The sequence below is a fragment of the Aegilops tauschii genome, chromosome 2 (genome assembly GCF_002575655.3).
Source record: "Aegilops tauschii subsp. strangulata cultivar AL8/78 chromosome 2, Aet v6.0, whole genome shotgun sequence".
NCBI lineage: Eukaryota > Viridiplantae > Streptophyta > Magnoliopsida > Poales > Poaceae > Aegilops > Aegilops tauschii.
Window position 1 is genome coordinate 244,083,086 of NC_053036.3, and position 12,283 is coordinate 244,095,368.

At 46.1% G+C, this 12,283-nt stretch overlaps 1 protein-coding gene across 1 annotated transcript in view; it reads left to right on the forward strand.

The window, feature by feature from the left end:
* Positions 1-447: 447 nt before the first annotated feature.
* Positions 448-12,283, forward strand: part of LOC109769765 (uncharacterized) — a 32,628-nt gene continuing 20,792 nt past the window's right edge. Inside the window, exons 1-7 of the mRNA XM_020328486.4 lie at positions 448-818; positions 907-992; positions 2,941-3,042; positions 6,712-6,818; positions 6,914-7,014; positions 7,432-7,519; positions 10,997-11,085. Of these exons, the coding sequence (XP_020184075.1) occupies positions 582-818; positions 907-992; positions 2,941-3,042; positions 6,712-6,818; positions 6,914-7,014; positions 7,432-7,519; positions 10,997-11,085 (810 nt within the window). The 5' untranslated portion in view covers positions 448-581. The remainder of the gene's footprint in view (positions 819-906; positions 993-2,940; positions 3,043-6,711; positions 6,819-6,913; positions 7,015-7,431; positions 7,520-10,996; positions 11,086-12,283) is intronic.

A 12,283-nucleotide genomic window follows, 5' to 3' on the forward strand; every position in this document is an offset into this window, starting at 1 on the left:
GCCGTCCGACCGGACGCGCCGCTCGCGCTCCGGGTCCCTTCCGCCGCCGGATCTGCTGTCGGAGCCGCGTCTGGAGCTCCATATTCGGCCCCACACGGTGGCTGGAGGCGGGCCGGGTGGTCGCCGACAATGAGAAATGTGAAGAAGGGGAAGGGGAATCGCGTGGCTCGGCGGCAGCAGGGGATAGGGTTTGGACCCGCAAACAAGTCGCGAAACCGCAGATATAGCGGTCGGGGCGTGCGGTTTGCGGGCCGCGGTAAATTTTTTTACGGGCCGGGCGAGTATGCAGGCTCTATTCTGACCGAAAAATTGGGCCGAATCCGCATACTTGTCAAAATTTTGCGGGTATGCGTGTTTTGGGATCTGCTAAAATTGCTCTTGCATAGAATCGCAAAAGCCGCCGCCAACTCCAAAAGCAGCCCAACCCACTCGGCCGCCCCACAAGGCGTCCAGATCCAGGGCCGAACCACATAATTCACAGCAACAACAGAAAATCCACGAACTCACGAACCGAGCCGTGACCAAGAAGAAAAACCCTCCGTACGACAAACGCCGCGGCGCCGCCCACCGAGACACGGCCGATGGTCACCCCGCCGTCGCCCCGGCGGTCTGCCGCAGGCGCTGGCGCCGCTGCGGGGGCCCCGCGCGTGCTGCTTGCCCTGGTGGTGCTCTACGGCTTCATGTCATTCCTAGTCTACCGCGTCATCCACATGCGCCACGTCGCCCCGCTGGACAGCGACGCGTCGCCAGACGAATTCTCCGAGGGACGCGTGCTGCAGCACCTCCGCCGCCTCGTCGTTGATATCCCTTGCCGCCAGGTCCGCCTTCTACCTTGCGTTAGTTAGTAGTCTCGGTTCGGGTCATCTCGGTCTGCCATGAGATGTGACGAGTAGAGTTCTTTTGCAGGAGGGGAGACCGGGGTTGGAGACCGCCGCGCAGTACATCAAGGGGCAGCTCGAGGGGCTTGCTGCGCATGCTGGGCCGGAGTACAGGTGAATCTTAAACCTTCATTTCTATTTTCCTTTCTCCATGTCGTTGTTTGAATCGTCCATGTCGTGTTTGTTGGAATGCTTGCTCTGACTGCGAAATATTAGGGGTGATACTAACCTGGAAGCGAATCAGTTTTGGCAGTCTCGGGTGTGGGTCCATGGGCTTTGCATGGGGTATCCTGATTCCTCAACCACGCATTAATTGAGAATTTGAGATCAATTGAAGTCTGGAGGAACAAAATGTTTGTTTCGTAGGATTCGCAGTACTTCCTGATGTCTGGACTAAATTTAGTCCGTGCCTCAGCGGTCCTTCCTAGACTTCATTTACTAACAGAACAAGTACGTAAAGATGCGGTCCCAGCAGGACAATTGAGTTGGACCAGATACATTTTCTGGCCTCGAATTATCATTGGAACAATGGCAGCTTCTCCCACCTTTTTTAGCATTGCATTGGCACGTACTCCTTCTGTCCCAAAATAAGTGACTCAACTTTGTACTAGCTTGAGTCACTTATTTTGGGACGGAGGGAGTACGTTGGAGCAGGAGTTCGCTTCTGAGCTCTACCTACAGAGTTGGCTTAAATTAAACCAACTGGGCTACTGTCCAGGAGCAGAGCTACCATTGGAGTAAACTAGGGCAAATAGCCCGAGTCGCCGAGAGGTACCAGGTAGGGGTTTACTCCTATGAATTTTCTGTTTGCCCTGGGAAGCACCCAGCCATGTAAGATGAATAACAGAGCACAAAGACTTTGAAGAGGAAGATGATTGGCTGAGGCATCTGGCCGAGCAGGGTTTTTTAAGTGCACGTTGCCAACTACAAATTAAGTAATATAAAACATAACACAACTTGCTTTAATGACTTGTACAAGTGACTGGTGGTGCTCAACAAAAGAAAATTATGCTGTATTTGTTTACGCGTATGATAGATGATAGATCTATTTTGGCACATTTTTGCTTGATGAGACACCGATGTTTAACATACTTACATAATTATTTGCTCCAAACTAATAGAGAAAGCAACAGTCTAACCACCTACATAGATGTCTGCATTAAAGGAGATGATTCTTATATAGTTGTTCGGCAATGAGCACCTTGTATAGTACTACCTCCGTTCCTAAATATAAGACGTTTTGGCAGTTTGATTTAAACTGCCAAAACGGCTTATATTTAGAAACAGAGGGTGTATATGGCTATATGCCATAAGAGTTACATCCTGTAAAACAAATTTAATTCAATGGCTCATGAAAATAGGAGACTAGGGAAGTGATTTTGTCGTCTTCTGCCATGTTCATCTGTAAAGGGGTAAGTGAATAGTGACAAAGAGAGATGTGCAGGGAGCGTCTAAGATGGCAGAAATTTATATGATGGGGTATACAAGATTGGCTTAATTAACTTGCGCATAATAAATAATACCGAGATAGACTAGTACCACTAATAATTGAGGATTAGTAAAAACTTTTGGCCCAGATTTTTGTGGACCATGTGCAGTCGCGTAGCCTGCACACGCATGTGGCACAGCTCTGCTAGTCAACACAATTTGGTTGTTGCAGGTAGTGGCGCAAATGCAGGCTATGCACGTTGGTTATATGACACAAATGCACACTTTCCATGTTTTAGAGTGAAGATGCTGTTACTTAAGTTAAATGCTGAATTATGTCATGCCATCTTTTCTGCTATACTAAAAGTTCACCCTGGCTCTTCTAAACTCATGGCTATCCTGTCCCCAATGGCCATGCCACTGTAATGGACTTGACACTATTGAGTGGTATATGCAGTTAGCGTTGTATCGACTGACCATATTGTATCAATTTTAGGTAGTCAATAGTAAGCGTTCAATATATCAGGTAAATAAGAGAAATGGGGTGTGAAATTTATTCATCTGAAAGAATGAGTTTTATTTGGTTTTGTTCCTTTTATGATCATTTATTGTGTCTGCCTTTTCTCTCTTTCAGGGTAGATGTTGAAGAAACAATTGTCAGTGGCTCTTTCAGCATGATGTTTTTGCGCCACAGAGTAACTCTAGGCTACAGAAATCATAAAAATATTGTTATGAGGTACTTAATATTACATGTCCTTTTTTCCTTGTCATACCATTATTTCTACTTCATCATCAGTTTTTCAGTTGCAATCTGAGATAACCTAAAAACTATCGAATACGGTTTATCTTAATATTTTTATCCATGTGGGGCCTAATTTTCATGCATGTCTGTTCTTATTTATATGCTTCTATTTGCCCTTTCAGTCTTCAAGCTATTAACTAAAACGGAACATTACCAGTTGTATGGAAGAAACAATGTAAAATAAAATAATAAAGTGTTGAATCGAGAGGGATCGAACCTTTCCTGTGTTGTGTGTGTGTGTGTGGTGGCGCCTCCTTCAGACACTGGCTAGCATCTAGGTCAACCGCTTCTAGGTCATGGCCATGGGCCTGTGCCACATGGCCTTAAGTGAAGATGAGCAAGGCCCATACCGGTTCAACACCCCCCCTCAAGATGGGTGGTAGATATCTATCAACCCCATCTTGTCACATGCGAACTTACGGTCCTTTGATCTCAGTCCCTTTGTCAAGCAAATCTGCTGCCCAGAGTGTACATGAGTAAGGCTGATGATCCCAGTGTCAAGTTTCTCCTTAATGAAGAAGCGATCAATTTCCACATGTTTTATCATGTTGAACTGGGTTACTGGCAACACTTATAGCTGACTGATTGTCACACCATACTCTCAAGGATCCCTTCCTCAGAGGTTTCAACTCGCTCAGTAGGTTCTTCACCCAGAGCATCTCACTCCAACCCTTGTGATAACTAGTAATTGTGTACGTGCAATGCACACTAATATTAGGCAAGACATTAATTGTATTGCACATTAATATTAGGAAAGATATTACTTGGTTAATGCTGACGTTGATATTAGGTACGGTATTAATTAGCGGAGGGTGCTAAACGTGTTTAGTGCTACACAGGTCTAACGCTAAACACTGGAGCGACGTAGACCGTTGGATAGATACGGTTGAATGGGTGAGATTTGCTGGATCTCCGCAACTCACTCTTTTTATATTGGTGTAGATGCTCTCTACACTCGGCTTTTGCTGTTGATCTAAACACAACTCGCTGTTTCTTGCTTCTCCATGACACCAAATTTCCTCCCACAAACACACAATAGCCTGAGTTGATCTTCAATCATCTTGACAACTAGCAAAATCAGAATCACTACAGCCATCCATCTCAAGATGTTCACTCTTCGCAAACCACAAACCTTTTCTCGGAGTGCCCTTCAAGTATCTCAGGATTCTGTGCACTGTATCAAGATGCCCACTCCTTGGTTCATGCATGTACCTCACCACACCCACGACATACGCAATGTCAGGCCTGGTCTCCACTTGAAGCTCCGCCTTCACTCCTTCTATGGTTAATGCCATTGCCATGCTTGATCATACTCAGTGTTTGTCCCTCTTGTCCATGCTAGGTCCTTTATTCCCAAGTACTACATTTGATTTAGGCAGCATCTTCATATTCTCATAAGCACCAGAAAGAATTCCTTGGAACGGAAGTACCTAATATTTGAGTTGGCAGTGTGTGAGCTCTAGTTATTGGTTCTTGTGTTTCTTGAAGTTGAGCTGTCGTGGCTTCGGGGGCCTCATCACTCTGCTCTCTTTATTGGATGATGTTGTCATCGTGTGGCGTTGCCTTTCAGCAAATCGTTGCAAGGTGATATGTGTCGAATCAGGGGCGGAGCCAGGATTTGGACATGAGGGGGGCGAAGAAAAAAAAACACTCCACTACACAAGACATAAAACATGGACTAATGCAAGAGGGGTTCAATGCGCGAACCAATTTCTTTCCGCTTCGCTCTACACCGTTCTAATATGAACTAGTCAATGCACTGTACGGAGCGCGTCCACCGCAAGGTGACCTTGCAGCTTATTGCAAAAGATAAAACATAAAAAATAACAAGTCTCAGTAAGCAATTTATGTTTGGGAACCAGAAAAGGCTTCATCCCAATTAATAAAATTTATATGCATGACTACGAAGCTCACTGAAAAATTTGATAACCTGTTGGAAGAACCTTTCCACAAACATCTTTCCAGACAACGACCGTTAATTTTTCAAAGAAAGTAATCTCCCGTTAAAAGCAAGAACGCGTGTAATTAGTAAATAATCAATTTTCCTTTATGAAGGTGAACCAATTAATAACCAGACTAATAGGCTACAGTAGCAGTCCATCAACAAAAGTAAAGTAATACCTTCAGATTTGAGTGACGAATAAATGCCGTGATCAAGAAACTCCAGTGGAACATGTCGAGTATCGACATGGCGGCCAGATTAACACAGGCCGGGGCAGCGGCGCCCATGGCTAGCACGGCCCCCTCATAGTGCTGTCTGTACTTAGCGTTTGGCGACTGGCATCGCGGCGAGCGGCGGCGTGGAATCGATCTAAGACCTGCAGTCGCTCGCTAGGTTCGAAGCGGCGGCGTGATGCAGTACTGCAGTTGATCGCTAACTGGCTAAAAAACGTGGCGCATGCCGCATGGGCTGTTTTGGGCTTCGGCACATACAAGGCACAACTAAGAATTGGCTTTGGGCCTTATTATAGTACTAATTCGATTAGCCATATACGGTAATTAGCATTTGTATATATACTGCTGCATACACTATATGTGTTGTATCGTTAGGGGGGGGGGGGGGGGGCGATCGATGGGGGGGGGGGGGGTCTAGCCCCTGCTCGCCCCCCTCCCTGTCTCCGCCCCTGTGCTGAATGTGCCTTGGCGTCTACGCGGTGTTACAACATCACGCTGTTTTTTTGGCGACTCAGTGTAATCCCATCATGTCCTTTGGCAAGTTTTAGACGAGGGCCTTGACGTGTTTTATGCTTGGCTGAATCCCACCTGAGTTCGTCGTCTGTGTCGTCCCTTGGTGTGCCAATGGCATGGCCTCACATTGGCATTAAACATGGCTTTGCCATGTGGCGATGCCTGGTCCGAGGCATCTTCTCCATAGTGCCCTTGGCATGGCTGCCGCCCCCCTTGCAGCGTGAATGGTGATAATCATTTATAGGCTGATGCTAGCTTATTAGAAGTCTAGAAGGGGACGTCCATGCAGTGCTGCTACCGCTGAACGTATCAACAGCCTTCCATAAAATCTCTTGAGGATGTTAGCAACTAGCTGTTTTAAAACTCTGAATAAAAGCACCAGGACTTGAAACCGATTCACACATGTGAATTTAATTATTTGGTGACGATAGGCAACACGGGACGTGTTCTGCTGATTCGATTATTATACAGGCTGGATACAGTCCATGGGCCTAGCTATAAGGGTGCTGCCCATTGCAAAAGATGATTAATACGTGCACGCATTTTTTATTGTATTCATGCGTAGATTAGCAGCCATGCATGAGCCCTCGTGCAATTTAGAGTGGAGCGATCCATGTAGCAGCCACGGTTGATTTTTATGATGAACTCAATCAAGGAGAGTCCAATAGTAATATGCTTAGTCACATCTTTCACAAAAATTGTGGTACCCAGCCATCATAGAGTGCTGCTCTAGCATGTCTAAACTTTCAATTGTGGGATTGAGCTGCCAGGAACACTCATGAGCCACTTCTACTTTCGTTGTGGTATTACAAAGTGCCAACTGACAAGACAACCTTTGTTAATTTTGGCTATATTTTTCCTCATGAACCATATAATTTAAACAAATTATTTCTAAGATATAACAATTAATTACAGGATTTCATCAAATGTTTCAGAAGAGGATGAACCATCCCTTTTGGTGAATGGACATTTCGACAGTCCACTTGGATCACCTGGTGCAGCAGACTGTGGTTCCTGTGTTGGTAAGTACAACCTCTTATTTGTCTGAACAAATGTGATTCTTACTGTGCAGACTTTCATCGGGGCATGATTTGTGTTTGTAATATTTCTTGTCCAGCATCTATGCTTGAACTATCACGACTTATGCTTGAGTCTGGGTGGATCCCTCCTCGGCCAGTCATTTTCCTTTTCAATGGTGCTGAGGAACTTTTTCTTCTGGTATGTGACTGTCAATCATCACCAAACTGTTAGACTACATGCGCAAAACTACTACATAGTCCATGAATTGAAAAGGTAGTTGTGTGATTTTGTTCCTTCGATAAAAATGTCTTGTGATGACTCAGCTGAGGGCAATCTGAACTGGTCCATAGTAAGGTGCTATTAATAGTTGCAGCGTATGAGTCTAAGCTAATTATGGTGCACTGGCAAGCTCTGTAACTTTTCCCCTCGCGGGGGGTTGAAACAGACAAAACTGCCCCAGATATTAATTTCTGCTTATTAATTAGAACATGGTAAGAATATTAAGTCAAACTTAAAGTAAAATAAATAAAAGAATACTCATGTCAGTTCATATATGTTGATTGTCCGTGTAGCTCAATGAAGCAACTTGCGCTTATCCTTGATGCTGTTAACCAGGGTTCGCATGGTTTTATGAAGACACACAAGTGGAGCAGCACAGTTGGTGCTTTCATTAATATCGAAGCTTCTGGAAGTGGTGGTGCTGGTATTATTCTGTACTTTATCTCTTGTTTAGTTGTTTGAAATTTTGTATTTTAAAACTCAAGTCAATTCTAGAGCTGGAAACAAGCTTCATTTTATTGATCCCGCCTTATGGAAATGATATCCACGTACTATAATTGTTGTATGATCTAATGACTGCTTACCAAGAGGTCGTGCTATTATGATCGTATACTTCAGTAACTTAGTTGGTAGTTCTAATACACATTAGTTTTAGTGTTCTTTTCTCTTATAATAGTAGCATATTCGGATTGAATACATATTGAGACTGTAATGCCCTAATTTGTTTCTGCGTCCAAGTTCAGTATTGTTGTGCAGTCCTTGTTCATTGACAACTTATAATTCTGTTGCCTCTCTATAGATGTTTAGTTTTCCCCTCACAGGAATTGTTGTTCCATTTTGAGTTATTGCCTTCATGTTGCTTCTATAGAGATTGGTCCTGTGCAAATGGGGCATCAGCTTAGTCCGTTGAACACTTGATCCTAATAATTTAGATTTTCAAGTTTAGAATGATTAAAGTCTGCATTTACTTTAATTCTAGGATAGTCAGTAGTAGCCAGGTGCCTTGTCGTATGTAAAGAATATTTGTTCACGAAGATTGAGATTAGTTAGTGTGAAGAAGTCATAATCATATTAATGAGTAAATTGCCAAAAACCACCACAATTGGGCAGAATGCATCACAAAACCACCGTTTTCATAACAGTTTGCAGATAGCACCGTTTTTCAGTAAACGCGTTGCCGAAAACACTGATCCGTCGGTTGACCATGTTTTGACAGCGAACCTGACACTCCGGGCCCACCTGTCAGGTCAACGTGGCAAAGGCAAACTGCCATGGGTGACGGACGTTAACTTTTTCTTTCTTTCCTTTTCCAGTTCACTTGCTTGGCCCGGCCTGGCCCACACCCGTACTGCCACAGCCCACAAGGGGGGATCGACGACTAGGGTTCCATGGCGGCGCCTAAGCACGGGTGGGCAGGCAGCTCTAGCACGGGCTGAGCGACGCGGCTTTTAACCTGGCAAGCCAGGCGTGACGGCGCTGCAGCAGTGTGCGGCAGCAGCCATGCGCGGGATGTGTGCAGCACTACCGCGACCAACGGCGGAGACAGGAATTATACGTAAGGGGGGCCGAACATTGAACTGAAAAAACGAGGCCATCCAGGACTTGTCCTTGGGAGGCATATTTTTGTAGAAAAAATCTCAAAGCACCACGGGCTACTTAGGTATGAGCCCAGGTGGACTAGGTCGCTCCTTGCGAGCCTAGCCTCACCCTATTATCTGAACATTGAACTAAACTCTTCTAAAATGCAACATGGTATATGGATTACGGAATATGTTTGATTTTTTTTCCTGGAAAAATATATAGGAACGACCGTGGGTATACTAAAATATGTAGCATTATCACAAAGTATTGATAACATAGACATATGTACAATTGAATGGTGATGATTGACGAACGAACAATTATCAGTCAGACTGCGTAGGCCTTTAATTGTTTTTAATCCATCGATTGATATTTTTAAGGTCCTCCCGCAAAAGAAAAAAGAAGGTATCTTTAAGGTTCTTCATTGATAACATGCCATTCTAAATTTATTTATTTATTTTGAAACAAAGTAATCAAGAGGTATTTATAAATTTCAACACCAAAATTTGCCTTGTCCACCTATAATTTGCCTCTCTAGTCGTCCTACGTAAGCGCAGAACAGGAAGACAGGAGAAGCCACAGGAATGAAAAATAAGCAAGGGCACTCGTTTGCGTGTGTGTGACTGAACCGCTGAAGCAATGGGAGCAAAAGTCAAAAAGGCATTCACTTTTCACTACTTAGTAGGATCTTCTGTGAGCATGCATCTACTCTATTTCACCAAAATGCTGTTTGGGAGAGAGAAGTAGGAGAGGCCACATAGTTCTATACATAGCTAAGCTGGGGTCTTCTGAAGCAGCACAAAGTTTGTGGAGGAGCAACTCCACCTTGCTGCTACAATGTGTACAGCACAAGTGTTGAAGGAACAACTTCAGCGTGCTGCGCTAGATATCGCTCTAGAGGCGAATGTAGGTTGATAGGGCAGCAAGAGTTCAATCCAGAACTCCTAGGGCACAAGATCTACTCCAAGATCTTAGATAAGAACAACAAGTTCTATTATAGGTAGGGTACATAGTCTGCCTCCAAAGTAGAGGCGAGGACCTCTATTTATAGGGCTTTGGGAAGCCTTCACATACTTCTACTTATAGCTGGAATACTCTAGAAAACATTATGTAAGTTTCACCATTCTACTCATAGCTACTCACAACTAGAAGACTCTAGAAAACAGTAGGTAGGATAGAAAAGAAAAGGAAAGAAATACTACACTAGAGTGGAAGCATCTAGAAGTAGCCAAACAGATCTGGCATGTGTTTTCTTTCTTCTCATCTAGTGTTCCTCATCATCTTCAAAAAATTTCTGGATGTTGGGGGAGCTGTGGCCCCTGCTCCCCCCCCCCTCCTGGGTCCGCCATTGACCGCGACGAGCACGAGGCCATGGCAAAGCTCGCGGTGCCGGGGGCACATGGCAGAGCATGTTGACGTGGCGGCGAAGCCGAGCACGCGGCGCGGTGATGGATGCATTTAGGCATGGGGGGTGGCCATCCTGTGGGTGCTTGCGATGCGGGTGCGCACGGCGGACGTGGTGGCGGAGCAAGATGACGGCGGCAATGCGCCAGCGAGACGCAGCGGCGCGGCAGCTAGGGAGGTGCTCGCTTCGAGCCTGCAGCGCGCAGGGTTGACCCAGCATGGAGGTACGTCTCTGTGGCTGTGTTGTGCAAAGCACGTACGATGGCGGCCAGCAAGGCGGCACGGTGGCCTTTGGCACGAGTAGGTGCTGCGGTGGCTCGCGGCGTTGCACACGAACGCATGCTCCCTGTGCTCAGGCCGGAGCTCTGTTGTGCACCGTACGCGCCCCTTTCAAACTAGCCGGCCGGGCCATGAACACGAGAGCGTAGCATCTCACCACTGCCTTTGCCGCCGCCGTGCTAGAACTAACGCATGTCGCCATCCTCAACCTCGTCGGCCGTGGCTGGTGACGCATCTGTTGGAGGGAGGAGCCAATGGTGCCCACCAAGTGCTCGTAGGAATGTCACCAAGGAGATCAGAGAGGCAGGGCAGTGAAGAACTGATGGGTGGTCCCTTCATCTAACTCAACGTGAGAATCAAACAGTGTGAAGATTTAGTGCAATGTCATCACTTACAGTGAGCCCCGCATGTCAGGTTTTCTGTCAGAAACGCGCTCAATTCACTATTTATTGTTTTCGGCAAAAAATTACCAAAAAACAGTGCTATCTGCAAACTTTTATGAAAACGGTGGTTTTTTATGCATTGTGCACAATTGTTGTGGTTTTTGGCAATTTACTCCATATTATAAAGATGTCTGGCTTAAATGTGTTGATTTTGCAATGAAATATGATCCTGGCCATTTATCTTTCCTCACCAGATTTAGTTTGTCAGTCTGGACCGGGATCTTGGCCTTCTCGTATTTATGCTCAGACTGCAAAGTATCCAATGGCAAATAGTGTTGCTCAGGTTCTTCTTTCCGAACTTCCATACAAGCTTCTAAAATGGTTTACTTAATTATTTTTTGTCTTCACTTCAATTTATGTACTTGGTGTTGCAAAATTAGTTGCACATGAAAGGTTTGCTTGTCCTAGCTTCAGGTTATAGGCTAAGAGGAGCCTGTTTGGATTGGTGGTATTTTTGAAGAGTTTTGGTATTTAGTTAAAATGTGCAATAATTATGGCGGCTCCTAAATAAATGCCTCTTATCCAAACATCCCTTGAACAACAAAGCAAAGGATAAACGGCCAGCACTATGATGCTCGGCGATGGCCGGACAACACTCTTCTGGGACGACCGATGGATAAACGGCCAATCCGTCCGTGAGATAGCCCCCATGCTATACCAATGCATCCCCAAGCGGCGATGCAAGACGAGAACAGTGGCAGAAGGCCTGGACGGGAACACTTGGGCCCGCGATATCCAGGGGACCCTCGGGATACACGAGATTGGCCAGTACCTGATGCTCTGGCAGGCGGTACAGCATTTCACCCTCTCAGACGAACCCGACCGGCTGCTCTGGAGATGGACAGCAAGCGCCACATACTCGGCCCAGTCTTGCTACGCCGCCACATTCCAGGGATCTACGCGCTGCCATTCATGGAAGCTGATTTGGAAGAGTTGGGCGCCACCCCGCGTCAAATTCTTCCACTGGCTTGCTAACCAGGACCGATGTTGGACGGCGTCGAGGCTGGCCCGCCGCGGCCTGCAGCACCACCCTAGGTGCCTCCTTTGCGACCAAGACCCGGAGACCATCCAACACCTGCTCCTGGCGTGTCCATTTGCTAAGCAGACTTGGTACATCATCCTGGACTGGGCGCATATACCTGCCCAACCGCCAGCCAACGAAATTACCATGATGGACTGGTGGCTGCGTGCGAAGGCACAGACCCCTCCTACACTATGCAAAGCTCTGCAATCGATCACACTGCTCGTCCCCTGGATGATCTGGAAACAGAGGAACGAATGCGTCTTCGACAATGCAAGACCGTCGATAGATGCGCTAGATGATAGGATTAAAGACGAGGCCAAATGTTGGGCAAAAGCTGGGGCACAGGGGCTGTGGGTTGTCTTGCCCGCCTCCTGGGATGTCCACTGATCAGGTGCTAGGACTCTGTAAATATAACCTCCTAGGAGGCATGTACTCTCTCCCATCTTTTCAATGCAAT